A 20,103-nucleotide genomic window follows, 5' to 3' on the forward strand; every position below is an offset into this window, starting at 1 on the left:
CCAGACATGGATCACTTGCTCAGGACTTGTTAGCACTAACAGCATTCCAGCTCTGTTAGAATCTCTAAGTTTATCTACCTCAACCATATTCTCACATTTTTTATGATTTTCATTCTCCTCAAACTGAGGAAAAAAACCCAACCAAGGCAAGTAATGGACTACCTGGCAGGAAAGCTCGATGACCTTTCTGATGGGACTGGGGAATGCTCTTTGAGACAAGTGTGAACAAGCAGAACTCCTGACAGCACAGCACCTCACCGCAGAGGGGCTTGAAGGTGCCAGTTCTGTTGTGAAAACAGTTTATTTAGTTGTTAGTGCCTTGACTTTTCTTGTCTTTGTACTTCTGAAAGAGGATCTCTTGCAAATGATGAACCCTTAGCCTTCACAAAGTACTGACTCCTCTATAACATTTTCATAATTGAAGCTTAGAAGGAAGAAAATACAGTGTAGTATTTTAAGAGTGACTGCGTAGCACCTTTCCAAGTTTGCATGCCTGTCAACGCCATGTCATCCTGGAAGTGTGAATGAATGACTCTATTTCCAGTTCGAGTTTCCATTCCTAGGCAAAAATAGCACCAAATACACTATACTTCCAGAACAGATTTTTTTTCTAAACTATATAAATCATACCACAATAAAAAGTGATTTGTAGTTATTTCTTCATTAAAAACATTCTGTATGGCCAGTACCAAGTGAAAACTATGAAAAAGAGAAGACACTGCTTCAAATGACTGAATAAAATGACAAGAAATAACTTTTCATTCTGTTCTAACTGAGCTGAACTACATTTTGTAAGGATAACAGTTAAATTTAACATTCCTCAAGTTTTCCATTGTCTGGTTTTTTTCCCAACCAGCATGAAGCACTGAAGCTTTAAGCAACCTGTCATGATGCTGATGGTTTTTTGAAGAAAATATGTGTTCCTCAGCTGTTGCAGTCACTGCAGCATTTGTGCCTTTTCAGATGACACTTTGCCTGCTTTTTTTAATTGCCTAAATCCCATGTGCACAGTGATGAGGGCTGAGATTTTTAAGGACCTTGAAGTATCTAAATCATGGCAGAGGCTAATTATCTCCGATGATTTGATTCTTGGGTCTGATTCGTTTAGTCTAGGAGTCTCAATGTCCTAATTATCTAACCTATTCCTTACAATAGGATTTGGGGGTTTTTTTGGGTTGGTTTTTTGTTTTTTTGGGGTTTTTTTTTTTTTTTTTGGTTTGGATTTTTTCTGCTAACACAAATAATTGATAAAGAGTTAGCAGAATATTCTAATGGTGTGCATTAGGATTGGATGTAAGGTAGAAAGCAATAACAAGGATTATAAATAACTGCTTGATCTGTAGTATTCTGAAATAGCCTCTTAAATTTGATTAACTGTCCTAATATATGGTTAATCATCTAAATCCTTTATAAACTATTTGTAAATGCACCCTTGACATAAAGCATAACTCGTTTGTCTGTATTTTATGAAACATGGCAATTCTATTGAGGAAATGAAGCCGAATTACTGAAATACAGACAGTGTAACTGAGAAGGCAAACTTGGTGTTCCAGGTCTTGATTATGGAAAGTCAAATATTTGCAGTTTCTGAATTTTCTTGTGCAAATTTGTTGAGCTAAGGTAGTGAGGGGTAACTATGCTCTTCCCCAGAGCAAAGCAGGCAAAGGGAGGTAAACAGAAGAAGAGTTATAAAAGAGTTAAAACACAAAAATTGAATGATTTCTGAATGGTTTGGACCTCAGTCCTGTGGTACAAAACCATCAACATCAATAACAGAAATACTACAGAAATACTCATTCTTGCCCTTATGCTGCATCTAGCTGCTTTCTTGTTTACATGGGTACTTCTGTTTTCCTGTCAATGTCTTCAGATTAAATTGATCCAGTGCAAAATATCTCTCCTCACCTCTCCACCCTTCTCGTTTTTCTCTTTCTTTTTTTGTCCTGAATCAATTCCTTGATCATGTGGACCCATAAGCTGTTGAGTCAGCACAACTGAGGTTGGCATGCTGTACAGTGATGACAGAAGTGAACACTAGGAGGAGAAGTACAGGTGGAGGAAGGGACAGACTGAAATTAGTATTGCTGCTGTTTGCTTTGCATCTTGGAAACATGGTCTTGGCTTGAGTCAGAGCCCTCTAGCCTTTGACACCCTTAAACTTTACTTTTGCCATCTGCTAAGTGGAAATAACACTAGTTACCACAGGGATGTGAAGACTTACTAGTGGTTGTTCAACCAATAAGCACATGAAATATAGGGAAAACTGCTTTTTACACTCCTGCATTTTGCTGAAATAATTCTCCCATGCTAATGATCTACATTTCATTTGTAGTAAAGTAGTTGTTTTCTACTGTGTTCCTCCTATCAGAAATATGTTGCTAGAGCAAAGACAGGTCCCTGTTTTTGTAACCCAAGTGTCTCTATTTTTAGTTTTAAAATGTTGGCTGTATCTCTCTCTCTCTCTCTCTCTCTTTATTTTTAATTATATGTATATATTTATAGCTCTTGCTATAGGGAGAGAATTTCCTGCAAACAGATCCATTTCTGTGGTACCCTGCTCCGACATGGAGTCCCTTGTGTTCCAGCAAGAGGTTGCTCTAGAGTAAATGTCTGGTTGTAGGATAAGCCTAGTGAACTGTAAACTTTATATTGCCTTCAGCACATAGTAGATTTGCATGTGCAGGAGGTATTAGTGACTGGGCATCCGATACTTGGCAATGTCACATCTGAAGACGTGAGTGACAGCAGAGATGCAGCCCCAGCCCCAGTGTCCTACGGAGTCACTTCCTCTTTGGATAATTACATTCTCAGCTTTCTCTGCAATTTTAACTGTGGGGGAAGTATCTGTCCTCGCACCCTCATTTACAGAGGTGAGTCCTGTAACCATGCACCATTAAACAGCTGCCACGTCTCACCCAGAAGGACTTTTTACATAATGTTCATATCTGGTTTGCATTCTGAGCTGGGCAGATCAGCACCAACGCTACGTGGGTATCTGGAAGCAGGATTTGACCTGTACTTGGGTTCTGGTTCACATGCAGCAAGGAGCACTCGCTCAAATAGTTTCAGGGACTTCGGCAGGAGTACTGGTATGCAGAATCAGGCCCCTAAGGATCCTTGGTAATGAAAGGTATCCTGTAACTGTAAGGTATTATTATGATGACTACTCTAGAGAACACAGAGGTATTGAAGTTGGCAAAATGAATTACAGAGTTAAATGTATAAGTAAACCAAGAAGCGACTGATGTTTTTTGCATAGTAATAATCTTCATAATAGCTTCATTTGCACAGCTATTTCATTTTAAACTTAAGGCACAGTTTTGAAGCACAACTCAGTGGAGATTTTTCCTGTAATCTATAAACTTTAATGAAAGCTAATTGGAGGACAAATTTTAATCTAATTAAAATGTGGCTGCATAAAACAGAAAGGATGAATGAGGTGAAATGCTCTATGGGGCACAGTTTTCAAACAATGACTATCCTGAATACTAAGTCAAATGAAGCTTTTGTAAAATGATGATCGTGAACATTGCCAGCAACAGAACAACCTTGAGAAACTGCAAATGAAAGTTTTCATGTATTCAGTTTAAAAAGTGGACATTTGACTCACAACTGCATAAGGACTTTTTAAAAGAAAATAAAAAGCAACACAGTCTCATCTAAAAACATAACAAGTAAATTAGCCGAAGGTGTACATTCCGTCCAAGTTCTCATGATCAGCAGATGCAAATGTTTGCAGTGCGCCGATGAGTTATGAGCCCTAATGAGATTTCAATGCTGAGCAAACAATAAAAATTTATGCATTGCATAGTTTTAGTGGCCTTTGGCTTCATGGTTAGTGTTACACCCTTTCAACAGCTTCAGTAATATAATATCCAGCTGGCTTTGGAGGTAAGGAAAATTTTAGGGGTGAACTGAAATTGTGAGAAATAACGTGATTGATTGCTTTGTCAGAATAATGCATTTCCACGGTATAATTGTCCGTAGTAATCTCAGCCCGGGTGTGGATACATAGGTTCTAGTTATGTTCAGACACAAATTTTGAAGGATTCAGGTGAAGAATGGCTTTTCCAGCATTTGAGCCAGACTGTTTCCTGTGCTGGGTGCATGTCCAGGGGTCTCACAAACAGCCCCTCTAACAAGAACATTCCTGTCATAGTCTGACAAACGGGAGAATTGAAAAGCTGCACTTTCCCCAACAACTGTCGTGTCTCAAAAAAAGAAGTGGAGAACAAACACAAAAAGAAAAGCGCAATAGATATTGAAATAAATGTATGTAGTGGAGAGTGGGGGGATGAACCAGGGAATTCAACTGGTGCAGTATGAGAGTGAGCTCAAATGAGTTAAATTTAAAAGTCCCATTTGTGGGTTAGGCTGCTATTCATCCAGAACCTCCACCATAATGATTGCCTGCATTACCCTACATAATATTAAAATCTTAGCGTGTGATTAATAGCAGATTCCCTGCATACGTGTCACAACACACATCTGCAGCAAATCTGCCAGTATATTTCTCTGCTAGTTTTACTTTGGGGCCATAAAGTAATTCCTGTTTTGTGAATGAGAATAAACCTATTATGCACTAGGTTAGCTACACCCAGTTTCTTCTCTTCAGGGAAAAAGAGCTGCTTATTTGATACAGCATCTCGAATTTCAGTGTTCAGAAGTGAGTTTAAGCCTTGGCTAGATTTGCTTGAGCAAGCTGTTGGGATTTGCCTTCAACATTTCTTAGTTATGTGTTTTCCAAAACCTTCTGTGCAGAGTATTGAGAAACTTCTGGACAGCAGTAAACTAGTGGACTTAATTGCAAGGTGTTTATTGCTAAATTTGTTAATGAGTCAACATGCAAAAAAGATATATTTATCCCTGTTTCCTCTTAAAGTAGTAGTAAAAAATAACTTCAAAAAATCTTTTTCTTAAGTCGTTTGGTGATGCAGTTTTGCTGTTCACAAAAGCTCTTTTTCCCATCCACAAATAGCTACCTTTCCCTTTGCCCCAAGGGAACTAAGCATAGCTCAAATGAAGCTTAAAAATAAAAAAAAAAAAAAAAAAAGATATTTTTCCCAGTTGTAACTCAAAGCCTCTGCATATTCACACATGCACACAAAATAAAAAGGACGATGCAGAAGCATTCCTCCAGTCTGCCCTCTGAAAAGTCCTGTCGACCTGTTTTGCTCCCCAAAATGAAAACAGAACCCCATGAAAACAACTTAAAGGACAACAAGAAAACATTAGGAAAGCAACATCTGTTTTGCATTCTTGGCATCGAGTCTGTCCTTGCAACACAGGGTCTGACACAGATGTACAGGGTTATGACACCACTGAGTACTGCTTGATTTAAAATGGTGTAACAGAGCAGAATCAGGGCACTGAGCTCTTACAACTGTGCAGAGCTGTGCCGCTTGATCTCCTTTGCAGATGTGGGACTCAAACCCCACTGAAGTTTTAGGCATCTTTCCATTGATTGATGTGGACTGTGGAGCAAGTCATATTCCTCCTCCAACCATTTAGAATTTATTATTGACTGGTCTTGCTCATCGTGTGTGTTTTTTGCAGTCTGTAAGGTCTCATTGCCCCAGTGTGTTCCAGTCAGCTGCATTGCACATAGCCACACTCAGAGAAACTTTTAAATGATGCTTCATAATTAGCCTCTGCAGTTTGTAAGTAAGATAAAATCGTAGCAAGGGGAGAGACATTTAAAGGTACTCAGATTTAATTGAAGAGAATCAATAGTAATGTAAATTTGGGAAGCCAGAGTTGCCACGAGAGCAGCTGTCTCACCATGACTGCTGGGATGGCACAGGGGGAGCACATCTTTCCCTGTTTGGTTGCCCAGCCAGAGTCGTAGCAAAGTCAGCTCACCTCTACCCCTGGCGCGGCTTCAGGTCCCCGCGGAGCTGTGCCAGGTGGCGGTGCCACCGTGCAGTGTTTTCACCTGCCACTAGATGTCTGTGTGGGCTCTGAAACGTTCTCGAGGGGTGATGCCCCTGGTAAACACGACAGGCAAAACCGGAGCACAGGCTGTGGGGAAGCCTTTTAGTTTGTGCTTATAATTGTAACAGCATTACTTTAATTAGGCCTGTGTTTAAAGCAATGGATGCTGTCTAAAACGAAATTCCAGCCTTTCTCATTTGAGGCAGAGAAGGTGTTTTTCTTGTCCACATCTGTTGAAGACAAACTGTTTCCTTTCTGTTCATGTGAAGAACTGAAATGTGTCTTAATGCTATGAAAGTTTTGGAGGCAGTTGCTGGAGTGTAAAGTAGATTCATCTTCTTTTTATTCTGAAATGATGAAATACCAACATATGGAATATCTTTTCCATAAGTGAATTGGTAAGACACATACCTCAGCACATCTGGGCTCATGGAGGAAGGTAAGGCATCAGATGTTAAGTTCAGTATATTAAAGGAAAACAAACAAACAAACAAAAAAACCCTCTGGACTTGGGCACAGAAATCTGTTTCCCAATTCTGTTTCTCAGCAACCCACTGGCTGGCCAGGACAGCTGCACCTGTGACCAGCTCTTCTGCAGATATCTCCTGAGAAAAATGCAAAAGTAATCAGCATGTGTTTGACTTTCATTTATCTCTCTCACCTGGGAGTAAGATACAGATAGTATCAGGAGCAATGAAAGGTACATTCTGATATTATTTTCAAGTTTTTTTTGTCTAGACAGAGAGGAGCAACCACTTGTATCTCTGTGGAACACACAGCCCCATTCCACACGCTCACATCCTAGGCTGAAGGCCAGAGGGAAGTAGTAGGCTGTCTATATTTAAAAAAAAAAGTTTAAAACCACCACCCACTCATCAGGTGACTGGAGACTGTGGTTGTAAAATATGCTGCAGGCAGAAGTTCTGAAAAATCCCAGAAAGTGTTGAAAACATCTCTAAACAAGGTATTTTTCTCCTGCACCTTTCTTGCTAAAGGTCCCAATTGCTGCCAAGAAAGCTAGTGAGAATGTTAGCTGCCAAATAAAAAATTTATGACAGTGTTTGGCAAAGGATTGTATCACTGCTTGTTTTATACATTTCCACAAGTCTCTTGAAGGGCTGTTGGACACATACAGCTCAGTGATCACTGTGCTTTATCTCTTCTTTAATGTATTAAAAAAAAAAGCAAGTTCCAATAGAGTATGATTTAAGCAATAGATTTTTTTTCCTTTTAATACCCTCCTATAAGTACTTGCTATGGTGAGAATATAATTTCTAAACAACATTCCATGAATTAAAATTGTTTTAAAAGCCCTTTACTTAACAAAGTTACCTGTACATAGCAAAAATACATGAATTTTTCAATTAAAAAAATGTATTGCTTTTGGAATTGTGCTTTTTATATGTAGGAGTCTGGGCCAATAAACCGTCTGTTAAAACATAAAGAAGTCTATTCAGTCAAAGTTGTGTCTGCCGTTTATGTTCCAAAACCCAAGAAAATAATGTGTTTGTATTGCATTGCTCACCAGTATCAATTAGGTTTTTGGCTCTATCAGTAAATTGATGTTGGGGAGAAAATTGTTTGAGTGGATTTAGCAGAAAAAAAATATGTGTTTGAATACAGAGTTGTAAGCACAGTGACAATAATTATTAAGCTGGCCAATGCTGAAGCAACACCCTTAAAAATATTTTCCTCCACTGAAGAAACAAAATGGTCTGTCTCTGTCTTCTCAAACCCGTTATCAGATTAGGCTTCCAGCTGATAATTAGTGCTGTTTAACACAGATCTCATTGCTGGGAAATCTCAAAACCTGAGCAATTTACTTTTTCTCATTATCATGTGCTGCTGGAGGTGGGAGCTCTGGAGCAAGGAGCTGTACCCCCCTGCACCATTTTGTCAGGAGACAAAGAGCCTCCTCTTCTCTCTGGTGGCCAGGAGGTGGTGGGACACTGCTCTGGCTTGCTGTCCCCTTCCAAGGGGACAACCAGAGCAGTCCCCAAGCTGCCCCAGGGCCCCACAGCTCCATGCCTTCATGGCACAGCAAATGCTCTTGAGCAGCCACCAGCACTACAGCTGCTGAACGCCTTGTGTATGCTCGTGCATTTCATGGTGTTTGATATAAAGTACTCAAGACAGACCAGCATTAAGAGGATTATTTCAGACAGCATTAGGAGTTAATTTACAGAAGATTAGCTCTAAATCAGGCAGATATCATAAGCAAATTAGCATCAGTTGTAAGAGATTCAGAATCAAAATGTGTGGTGGTTTTAGTTTCTCCCTGCCTGTGCTTAGTGGAAGAGTAGTATCTTTATTCATTTCCCCCACTAAGGTGTTACATCTCAAATAGTGAAGAACAGGTATACTTATTTTTTCCTACATGGACACTATTTATTATGATGCTGTTTATTGGCAGTGAAACTGCTTAGCTCCAAATACCCTTCCTCTGCTGAATATTTTATATTTCATGCCATTTCTTCATTGAGTAATGTTTTGTTTGGCCCTAGAAATGATGTCTCCACGGTGTGTTACAATATTTTAAATAGGTAATATGGAGCTTTGCTTCTGAGTAACGTAGTTAATCTTTTTTTTTTCTGTTAAAATGAGTCACATTCTAATGCCAACTCATAAAAATAAAGGAGTGTATAAAATGCTACATACCAGAGTGAAGATTATAGGTGTTTAAAAATAGCTTCCTTAATATTTAAGCTTGTAAATTATAAATTTGTTTTATTTCCACAGCAGTGATGGGTAATTTGTATTAAAAAGCAGATTCTGTTCTTCAATCAGTTTTCCAGACAAATTTTTCTGGCTGCAGACAAGCAGACATGAGCACCTATCCCATCCCTTCTCAGTATGGCAGTTTTGGGAACACTTGCCCAATTAGTGGGGAAGATGATGAAATGGATTGGGCCATGATAGTAAAGCCTGTGCCCTGAGTTGTCCTTGAGATTCTGAAAGTTTTGAAGTCTACAAATGGGATTCCCATCTTTGGAGAAATTTGTGTTCTTCTGTCCAAGAGATTAAACTGCTTAGTCTTCAGTGTGCTCCTGAACACTTGGGGTTTAAACAGGAGGGAAGTCTGGGCAGTGTTTTTTACGATTTTTTCCCCTCTCTTGATGGACCAAATTCCTCTTGACAAGGTTGGCCTGAGGTCATGAATGTCTCCCTGCCTTCTGTGAGCCAGGAATCTCTGTGCCTTCCAGGAGATCATGAAGACTTACACCCACCCTAAGCCATTTGGGCTCGCAGGTCCCTCTGGTTGCAGGACCTGCAAGGGGCCCTTGCACTGTGGCTTTGTGCCCTGTGGCTTTACCGAATATCTGGAAGCTCAACGTGGTTGTTAAACCCAGGTGTCTGAGGTCATGACAAAGTAGAGGCTTCTCTGCTCTCCTAATAGAAATACTGTAACATGCTGGAAAGAAAATACTTTCATAGTGGCAAGTATCTCCTGACAACTAATTTGATAGTTCTCTATCAGGTAAACCATTTGTGAATACATCGATTCTTTTTATTTTTCACTGTTCTGTCTTCACTGTTCCCAGGTTTTCTCTGAACCGGTTGGGCAAAAATTGATTTTTATTTGTTCCACTGGCCTTGTGGAAAATTAGCTTATGAACTGGTTTTTATAGGAAGACTCAAAGCACAGAAAAGGTTGAAAAATAAGCCTATAGCAGTCAAAATTGTTGTCTGAAATGTCTTCAGACTGGAAGGCTGAATTTATTGCTCAAAACAAGTACTAGCATTGTGGAGGTGTGCAGTCCTGCTCATTATCACTGGAAAAGGGGGAACCAAAAAGCACAGTAAAAAATTAAATTTTAATAATGCTCGTGATATTTTCTAAATCCTTCTTGACAGAAAGATTCTCATTATTTTTATCTGTCTCAGAGTAGGCTCTTTTAATGCCATCTCACAAATGGCCTTAGCCATGATTGTTTTCCTTTCTTTTATAGCATTTGAAAAAAAATGAATATATACCAAAAAAAATTCTATTCTATCATTCAAGAAGTGCCATGAAATGGTAACATTTTGGATAGCAGATCTTCAGGAACAATTGCTGCAGATGCCTTCAGGTTTTTACAAAAGAGGTCAACATTGTTAAGACAATTGTAGGAAACTTGCCATACAAAAAGATGCCCAGTCAAATATTGTGTAATCAGAAGAAAATAATGCAAGAAGAGTGTGTGTGTCCAGTCTCCAGCTTTGTCACACCTAAAACCTGTAGATTAGTCATTAATTAAATTGAGGCAGGGTGAAAGACATTACTTCCTTTCATCTGTTTAAGATATATCTTTTAGTGGCTTCTAATGATTATGGAAGTTGATAAGATGCAGACTTTTGACATTTTTGTTTTCTTTAAATTGCACAGAATGTAAATTTAACTGTATTTATCATAAAAGCCAATATGAGATCTTGTACGTTCTTGTCATTTTATAGCTTGCATACATTTCTTCTGCTGGAGAAATAATTGCTTTAGCTTTGAGTGCTGACGAGGGGGTTGGGGCTTTTTTTTCCCTATTAACTGTTTGGGGACCAGGGTTTCATGTACCCGACATGCTGAAGAATGCCACTGCACTGACAGCTGGGCTATCCACCCTCCCTCTGAGCTCTTGCTAAAGCTCTTGTAATGTTTGCTAAGGCCTATGGTTCTTAGTCATGCTCAGGTGACTAAATGTGTGATTTGTTCTTCTTGATACTTCAGTACCCTGAGAAAGGCTGGTTGGAGATTAAGACAACCTTGACTCCTTCCACTTGCAGTTGCCACTGTGCATGTGATCGTCATTCAGACTTGCCAAAGGGATCTGGTGTTGCCTGTGCTTTGCATGAAATGAGTTAGTCCCTCTCCCATTCTGGGTTTCCATGGGTGGGTTTCCATGGCCCCAGAAGCCCCTTTGTGCCTCCTAGTGACAGTCATAACCTAACGGATTCCCTCTGTGGAAGGAGTGGACATGGAGATGGCAGAAAGCTGAAGCTGCACTAAATTGTGTAGAGAAAAGTTCCATATCAGGGTCTCAGGAGCAGAAGGATACTTTTCATCCTTCAGAAATGCCTTCCCAAGTGCATTTCATGATTTTAAAATAAGCAATGAATAAAATCTGCTAGTACAAGATTTTCAGCACCCTTCAATTTTGTGTTTTGACCTTTAGTCCCACATCTATGAGGTCCTCAATCAGGCTTTCCCTGTTACCACATTTGATTTCCAATCATTCCTGTAGATCTCTCTCCTTCCCAAGCCAGTCAGTCCCTCTCCCTCCCCACACATGCCCCACTGATCACTTGGGTACAATTTGCACTTCCTGAGGCTCCTTGAGAGAAGGCCCATGCAAGCCCTGATGGCTACCAAATAACACTATACTCCAGTGCTGTTCATTTTGAATGTGTTGCAAGATTTCTATTATTAATTAAATGTCTCCATAAGTATTTTAGATATCAGATACAATCAAAATAATTTTAAGTTTTAATATATGGCAAGGTTGCCAAAAGATGACACAGCAAGGTTTTTACATAGTTTTTACATATGTTTTTACATAGTTGAGTCAAGGAAGGCCAATGTGTTTCAGCAGGCATTCAGCCAAGAGAGGGATATCCTTTCTTTTACTCCTCCAGAAAAACTGTCAAAGGTAAAGTATATTTGCTTCTGGTCAAAATTTAATGTGCAAATATATTAAAAAGAGATGATGGATCAAGGTCCTTACTGGCTAATTATTGATCAGCATCTTCTGCTTCACTGGTGAGTTTCATCCCTGCAATATTTCTGATTGATGGAGATTACACACTTTACAATATGCTAGTGCCTTTCTGTGTGATTTTGCCTTCAGAACTAGCAAGATTTCTTGCCTGGCCCTCATTTTCAAGCTTTCAGAGATATTCATTCCTATGTTGTAGGCCCCTAACCTAGCTGACCAGCACTGCTGGGGTGCCTAAATGTCCAGGAGAAAGAGAGGGCAGTTCAGAGCAGGACTCGAGCTTATAAACAAGGAGCTGAGAGAGATTAGCTAGATATAATTTAGATGTTTAAAGTGGGATAGTGTGACTACTTCCCTGCACCTGTTATTACATGACTCATTCTTTCATTCAGAGCCCAGGTGGAAACACATTGATGTGGTTTGAGTGTAATATTATAACTAGAGATTGGTATCCATGTTATTACAAGTAGACAGCCCCAGTCCTTAAGACTGAGCTTTTAAGCTAGAGGACATAGCACTGCACAATTTCTCAGCCCTATCAACAAAATCATAGGTATGGCTTGGCTCTTGAAATAAACCCTGCTAGAAAATCAGCTGGAAAAAGCCCATCCTTTCTTAATCACCAGCCCTCTGTTTTTGAGGGTTTCATTTTGTTATCTGTCAGCTTTCAGCAATTTTTATGGATTTTCCCAAGCTGTTACAAAGAGGAAACTTTGGGAAGGAATTCAGAGAACATGGAAGAGGCTTCTGCCAGGAACAGTCTGCAGACTGAAGGTGAATCTCAGGAAGTGTGGTCTTTTTGTCCCTAGTAAGCCATGGGAGGATTCCATCCCCTCTCCGCCACCCCCAAAGCCTTTTCACATCTAAATATACAATGTCAATTACAATGTAATTAGGTCTTCTAGCTTGAGAACATAAAGACATAGACATATGTTCAGAGTTTGTGGTGAGGAAGAGGAAAAAAAATTGGAGTGTTTTCCAAATTCCTCACTTTTCCCATGGTCAGCTAGAGGAGGGCCAAGGAGTCATATGCAAGTTGTGCAGATATTTTTTTCACTGGTGTTTCTGTTTGCTAATTTCAGTCGTTAATGATGAAAAATGTCTCGAGTCAGATACTTCAGCCAGCTGTAATTCTGCTAGGGAATGTTCTCTTACTCTTTTATTACAGCAGGTTGCCATGTCTTTATGGTTTTGCCACAGCCTGTCTCATTCTTTTCACTTGCTTTTATTTAAGAAAAGCATTCTTAAACCTGAAGATGTGAATGATTGAACAGCCCCCAGGCACCCTGAACTTGAGATTTATCATTATGTACCTAAGGCTTTGCTTTACCAATCATAACATTTTATTCCCCTGTGTGGGGTTTAGTGCTTCCATTTGAAAACTCATCATAACAAGGATGTCCTTATATATAGTAATAATTGTGTCTGTCCAGAAGCTGTATAAGTACAGCTATATTACTTTAAATGCACATTTAATTTTGTCTGGTATGTTTTTGCCTATTTGACTAGACCCACACTTAGTGTTTGTTTGAATCTGCTGATTTGCACATGAATATTGGACACTTAAAAATCGCTTGGCACTGATTTGCATGCACCTATTTTCTTTCATGTTAGCAAAACCTGCCAATCAGAAATAAAAGGGCACAAAAAAATGCAGTAGCCAAGTATTCAGTGACCATTTAAGATGTGATTTTGTGTACAGAGCAAGCCTTTCTGTCCAGTAAACTGATAGGAATCACTTCTAGTTAAATCATAAATACATATTACAGTGGAACACTGTTGGACAGTGCTCTGTCATCAATCAGTCTGTGTTCTTGAGGACACTATTTTTCAAGATGCCTCCTTTAAGAATAAAGCCCTGTGTTGTAATGAATGTGTGCTAACTGATCCCCCAAGCCATTTGTTTGGTTTTGTTGTTTTTTTTTTATTTGTATCAGTGTCAGAGTTGAGCTTCTGTAGGAAATTTTTTGCAGTATTTTATTTGTAGTCCTCAAGTTAAGGACACACTCCTTATGCTCCCAGAGTCTGCACTGGTTCATTTATATCCTGCATTTTGTTAACATGTTACCATGATTGCTGATTTTCATGACAATTGTTATTGCACCATCAGTGCTTAATGGCAAGGCATCATTATTCAATGCTGGTCAATCAGGCACTAAGACATGTGCAAGACATCAGGCTGAACCCATATAGATGTCGTGCACTCCCCTGCTAATGAATGCAGTTTTATAGAAAGGTTTAAACACGGTTGGCATCCTTAATGTAAGGTTTGCAAAAGCTTATTTGGGAGCTGCTTTGTGTTTATATGGAGCAGATCTAAACATGGCACAAACAGAGTTAGACCCATTGTGTGTGTGTGTGAGTGAAGCTACAGACGGGCGCGAATCCTTTGGGGGTTTGAAATGTGGAAAGGCAGCACCATTTCTGCCAGGGCAGCAGTGAGGGGAACGGATTTTCCGGGAACATCAGTGTTTGGTGGCACATGTGGGACCTGTTCTGCAGAGCAGTGGTTGCCCTGTGCAGCAAGGAGGTGATCCTCAAAAGCAGGTGGTGCCCCGAATCTGGCGCTGGCTGGAGGCACCCTCCAGCACAGCAGTGGTTGGAGATTAGGCACTGTGACCATAAGGGTCAGGCATCTGGAAAGGTGGAGCAGAAGGAAACTGGAGAGGAGAGGGAATGTGCTTTCTGCAGTGTTAGTCCAGAGTGCTCTTCCAGTGCATCAGTTAACGTTACCCTTGCATCTGCATTAGTTATGGTTTCTGTGTGGTTTTGCACCCAAATATTTCGGGCTGCTGTCCATAATAAACTAGATGGAGTTTGGTTTAAAAGCACAGATTTTTTGTTTCTTCTAACTCAAAGTAGAATGAGCCCTTGTGCTCCTAGAGCCTCCAGTATGAAAGGAACAGCAGACATTGGCTGTTAACGAGCTCCCGCACAGGGCTCCAGCAGAACTTGGTGTGAATTCAGTGCCTAAGCTGCATCAACTAAATGGTTAATTCATCTCATATCAACAGCACTGTGATTCATAATGTAAACTTGAGGAATCCTTGATGTTTCAGTCACACATTCCTCTTAATTTGGCCATGCATTCTTTTAAAGCTACAGTGTGCTAACTTAATAAAATGCAGCATGCAAATGCACAAGTTTTTGCCTTCAGGCATTTTAGCCATGGATGTTTCAATGGGTGTCTTCTTTCAAGTATATATTCTTTCCTAAATTATTTACCCTGTAAACATGCTTTACATTTTCAAAGAAAAATCTGGGCTTCCTCATTCACCAAATTTTGCTGAATTTAAGGTGTAATAGAGATAAAAGACTATCATCTGCTTCTTGTGAGCATGTTAGCCTTTGGGATTTTTTTGTAGTGAGCATTAGGCCCCATTTTCTTCTCCTTTGGTATTATCACTCCCTCCCCCACTTAAATTCCTGGATGCTTTGCCTAGAGCAATACCCACTGGCAGTGTCTGGCTGTGACAGTACTATAGGCTTCCCTACAGATGGGTTCTGCCAATGCCAACCATTGTTCTACAACTGTGAGCTGGCTTGACTGTCTTGGATCACTCAAAACCCCCTTTCCTCTTCCTTTTTTCTTTACTCTAAAGGGTCGTCCTTGCCTGTTGACTTTGAGATCTGAAATGTGCTGACACCCAGAACTTGCGTTCTCTGTCTTAGCAGCAGCTCCCAGACTCAGATTTCAACAGGCACCAGAGTCCTCCTTGGGACTGTCCTGCTGCTGCCAAACAGTTTTGTCATTCTCCTCCCAGCCCCATCCTTTGGACAGTATGCAGTTAGTTTAATTTGACTTGCCCACTTGAAAGGAAAACAGTAAAACTCAATGTTATTCTTTTTTTAAAGATATAAAATTAATCTTTAATTGTGGACTTGAATATTAAAAGTATATAATGCTTCAGTGTAGGAATCTGTTGATAACATCCATCCTATTTCATGATTAATTTGTTCCTTTTAATATGATATTCTTTTGCTGTACTGTGCAGACTAATTCAGATTCCTAGAAATTGAACTTTGATGTGCATTTCCTAGATTCACACCGTAAGTGAACCTTCAATTAGCAGATACAGGTGGTGGCTTGCCTCACTCGGTGTTTTCTTGAAAAGGATTTTAGAGACACAGACACTGATTAAATAATCTTGCAATCAGGTGTGTACTGACAGGGTATTAAAAATAAATATTAAAAATAGTGATGATTTGGGGGACTTCATGCTTCTTTATTATTTTTCTTCCGTTTTGCTTCTCAGACAATGCAATGATTTTTTCGGTGGGCCAGAGATAGGGGTTGATTTAAACACTCAGTATGTTATGTATGCCTTTGCCTAACTATGTGTTAGATTAAGCGAGTTTCACTCACAGTTAATCCTTTGTAAATTAGCATTATGGATGCCTTGGGGCCCACATCCCACAAATAAAATGGTTGTCAAGCCAGCTGCACTGTGTATTACTTAAGGCTGAATGTTTTAAGAGTTTTCATGCTTTTAATCTATTTCACTGCTGAGTTTCAATTTTGCTGAGTGTCCTTTCAGGAGTGATGAGGGCGAGTGAGTAAATATATATTCTGGTTTTCATGCATTTGCCTGGGCAAATCGTTTGTTATCAGGTGTTTGGCAGAGAATGTCACACCCCGCCACAAAAGAGAAGCTTGTAAGTTCAGGTGTTAAATTGAAGTGCAAACCAACAAGAACCAAAAGCCCTTAATTAGCTTTATTTTGTTAGCCTGCTACACTTTTTTATTTTTTTTAGGGAAAAAAAGAGTGAGAAACATCCCTCCCTCCTCCTCATCCTTTTGGCAGAGTAAATATTGCCTGTTAAGTTTGAATTAGCTGTCATCGCGAAAGAATTAATGCTGTGGTTGAGCCTTTCTAGTGAGGAAGGGAAAAATAAACGAGACAGATCTTAGTTCAGCTTTAAGTGATAAATGAGGACAAAGCAGCCCATTCATCTCCTGCTAGGAAAGTGGACACAAACACTAAAGCAGTTTTGCGGAAGACGTGTCAGCAAATGTGATCATTTTGTAACCTGTCAGGAGGATAGAGAGCTAGTCCTTTTAGAGTGTCACAGGGGAGGGTGTCTGTCTGATGTGACAGTTTTCATCCATCCATTTACTGCTTTTCCTTTAGGTGGGGGGTAAGCAAGGAGAGAGCTGGAGTTGGTTAAAACTGCATTTTTCTTTACACTTTCCAGTATAATTTATATGTATATCCACCCACATCCAAATGAAAAACATTTACCAAGAAAAACTCCCCTCTGCTCTCTGGAGTTTCTTCTCTCTTTCACTGCGTGAAATATGCTCATTTTAACACATTACACTCCCTGTCTTCAAGTTGTACTAGGTCTGATGTCTCATATAACACAGTTTTACCTCTTCTTACCATTGTTTGGTTCTTGCAGACTTTGTTTTGTTTTGTTTTGCAGAAGCATGAGAAAAAAATATATAACTCAGGGTGCTTTTATTGTACTTGGTTGTTGGGATTTTTTTTGTTATACCTCTCCAATTCTGATTATAAGCTTCATGTAGAAGTGTGTTTTGCAAAACTCCCTATTTATGAAGAGCCTGTGAAAATTTTCTTCCTTCTCTGTGAAAATGGAATAACAAACAGTCAATTCTTACAATCCAAAATCCTCCTGTAAAATGCCTCAAATTCTACTGTTTCTTGATTTAGTAATTTTAATTGACCTATTAATTTTAGGAAGAATCTGAAATGATGTGATGACTGATTTTAGAAGCAAGAATTTCTCCCAACAAATAATGGAAAAATATGAGGACTTTCTACTTCTGGCATTTTTTATTTTCACTAATCTTCATTTTTTTCATACTGCATAGAAATGTAACATTGCCTATTACCATAAGCAAAGGTATGCTACAGAGACAAGAGATGCTTTTACAACATAAGCTTCACAGTTTGACACTTGCTTCTTTATATCATCCTTTTCTTCAAAACTATCTTTTGTACTTTTCCCTTGGTATTTTAGTACAAGTGAGTATCTCATTGACATGTGTTTCCTTGAAATCTTGTTCCTTAATAGTAAAATCCCTTGAAAATTAATAAATTGTTTCTTTTCAGATTAAAACTACTGAAGTTTTCAGAATGGCTTTAAAAATATAATGATATTTACTATTATAGACCACCCTGCTTGGATTGCATTGACTGAGCACTATTTTTTTCATTTGTTCTTAGAAGGTTAATAAATTGGGACATAATTTATTTAATTTATTCTAATATGTACAGAAATGTATGCATAATTCAGAAAATTCTACTTCTTTCTTGAATACAAAAGTTGGATTTAATAGCTACATAAAGATACGGTCAGAAGCACTGGAAACTGGGAGAAGAAAAAATAATCAAGATACACAAAATGGTAGAGGGAATACTGAATTTGTGGGCATATGTCTTTTCTCCAGTTTTTTTTGTACACCTCATTTTATAATTTTTATATGTATTCTGCTGTTTTGTTTCATTTTGTTTTATTCACTGCAATTTTTTGGTCTCTTCTGCTTTTTTCCAGGATCATCCAAAACCGGATTTTGATCGTTGTGCTGGCAGTCATCATCATCTTCACCACCATGATGGCTATTTATTTTTCTGTCAGGGGACGCTGATATCTTTGTTCTTCACTAAACAGCAACAAACTGCTTGTTCTGAGTAATTAAGACAAAGTGGTCACATGAATCATTCTCTTGCACTGACAGAGTCTCCCTCTCTTTTCCACTTTTCAACTCAGGTGCAAGTGGTGTAAAATATTTTGTATTATTGATGGCATAGTTGATGGCATGTGGGGCTATTTTTTTCTTACATGTTTGTCCTTATTTGAGTGTTTTCAGGATCTTAATATTTGTTGGAGTGAGGGCTTGTTCTGGTATAAAAAGACTTAATATGTGTTGAATTCACCCACAGACAATTAGCCTGTAAGTTGCCAGAGTTTCATGAGGGAAGAGGGGTCTTTGCACTTTTCTTGTGCTGTGCAGGGTGTATGAATATCAAGCAGTATCTGACCCTCTGTGATTTAAAATATAAGTAAAGCAAAGACCAAATGATGTAGAAAGTGAACCTGTCTCCTGTGACTAACTCCCAATCAAACATTATCGTAGTAGATGTAACCTGGTTAAGAACAGTAGCTAGTTTTAAAAAGAGAGCAACCTTAGGATGGTGTTTATTATATGATGTAAATCCAAAACTCAATTTAAAAATTTTTTGTTTTAAGTTAGGCTTTCTTTTCTGCTTATTCAAAGCAATTCCACTTTCATCAAGATCATGAAAACACATCACTTACCTAAAATGTAGTTATGGCTACAGCCCATCTGTTGAATCTCTTTTAAATCTTCCAGTGTTGATATATGTACTGATAAGCATTACACACTAGGCCCTTAATGAAGATATTTAAAGATACTTATCTATTTGTTGCTGATTGAAAAGAGATCTTAAGTAATAGTTCAGCAACAAATGTGTGATTATAGTGCATTAAACAATCTTGATTTTTAATACTGGCCTGACTATGTTGAGACTGCATGTTGGAGTATTTTGAGTGTATTAAATTCTGATGTGATATTCCCCTTTTTAAACAGAAACTGTAAAAATGTTAATTTATATATGCTTTTAGCTGATATAATATATCATAGTTTCATCTACCTGTGTGTAAATGAGCTGTTTCTCTTTTCCTACTGGCTGTGCTTCTCCTTTAGACAGGTTGAGGTCATTTGGCTTATATTTAAGTTTGCAACTCCAACAAAGGTCTATCACTGCTGATGTGATAAAGTTCATATTTTTATAATAACTTTTAAATTCATTATTTGCAATCCCTTACAAATATTGCAAATGAAGAGGAATATTAAGCCCTTGAACTTAAGCCATGAAATGTTCCTGAGAGATGTTCAAAGAAACAAAAATCTGGTGACTTTTAAATTCCCCCCACATTAGGCAGGAGCTGAGCCCTGAATTTTCATGTGTGCCTTAGTATTTTTGGGGTTTTGGCATCCCTATGGACTCTGCTGATTTGCTGTGCTGTCCTAGAAAGCTGATTTTGGCCCTAAATGTCATTGTTTTCTCTACATAGAAACAAATAACTCAGTTAAAAGGATGTGGTACTGATGCCACAGCTAAGACATAGAAAGAGGGTGGTAAATGTGGAATAAAAGGGTCCACAGGAAAAATGCTACTCATTGAAACAAATGCAAGCATGTAGGGTCAACTCTGCTGTCTGAGTGTTACATGAAGCTCACAACAAAGTTTAGAAGTGGTTTATGTGCTGGATTTCTCTACCAGCTCATGTCCCTGGCAGCGGGATAGTGCTGGAACAAAAGTTCCTGGGTAGCCAAGACGCAGGTTTTGGGAGGTATTGCTCTGTGCAGCATAGTCATGTTCAGCTCCTCACCTTGGTGGCCCTGCACTGTCACAAGGTCATGGGACCCCCCCGGCCGCCTCCTGGGACATCCTCTGATTTCATCCTTGCCAGGTGTGTGGCATTTACCACGTGG

The 20,103-nt window shown here is 39.0% G+C and overlaps 1 protein-coding gene across 4 annotated transcripts in view; it reads left to right on the forward strand.

The window, feature by feature from the left end:
- Nucleotides 1–19,257, forward strand: part of VTI1A (vesicle transport through interaction with t-SNAREs 1A) — a 256,795-nt gene extending 237,538 nt beyond the window's left edge. For all 4 annotated transcript variants that reach the window (XM_018910609.3, XM_009087180.4, XM_018910611.3 and 1 more), the window contains one exon: nt 18,138–19,257. Coding sequence is in view for 2 of the 4 variants with exons in the window: in XM_009087180.4 (XP_009085428.1) it covers nt 18,138–18,231 (94 nt within the window). In the remaining 2 variants the exon portion in view is untranslated. The remainder of the gene's footprint in view (nt 1–18,137) is intronic.
- Nucleotides 19,258–20,103: the final 846 nt, after the last annotated feature.

This window comes from Serinus canaria, chromosome 6 (genome assembly GCF_022539315.1).
Source record: "Serinus canaria isolate serCan28SL12 chromosome 6, serCan2020, whole genome shotgun sequence".
Classification (NCBI taxonomy): Eukaryota; Metazoa; Chordata; class Aves; order Passeriformes; family Fringillidae; genus Serinus; species Serinus canaria.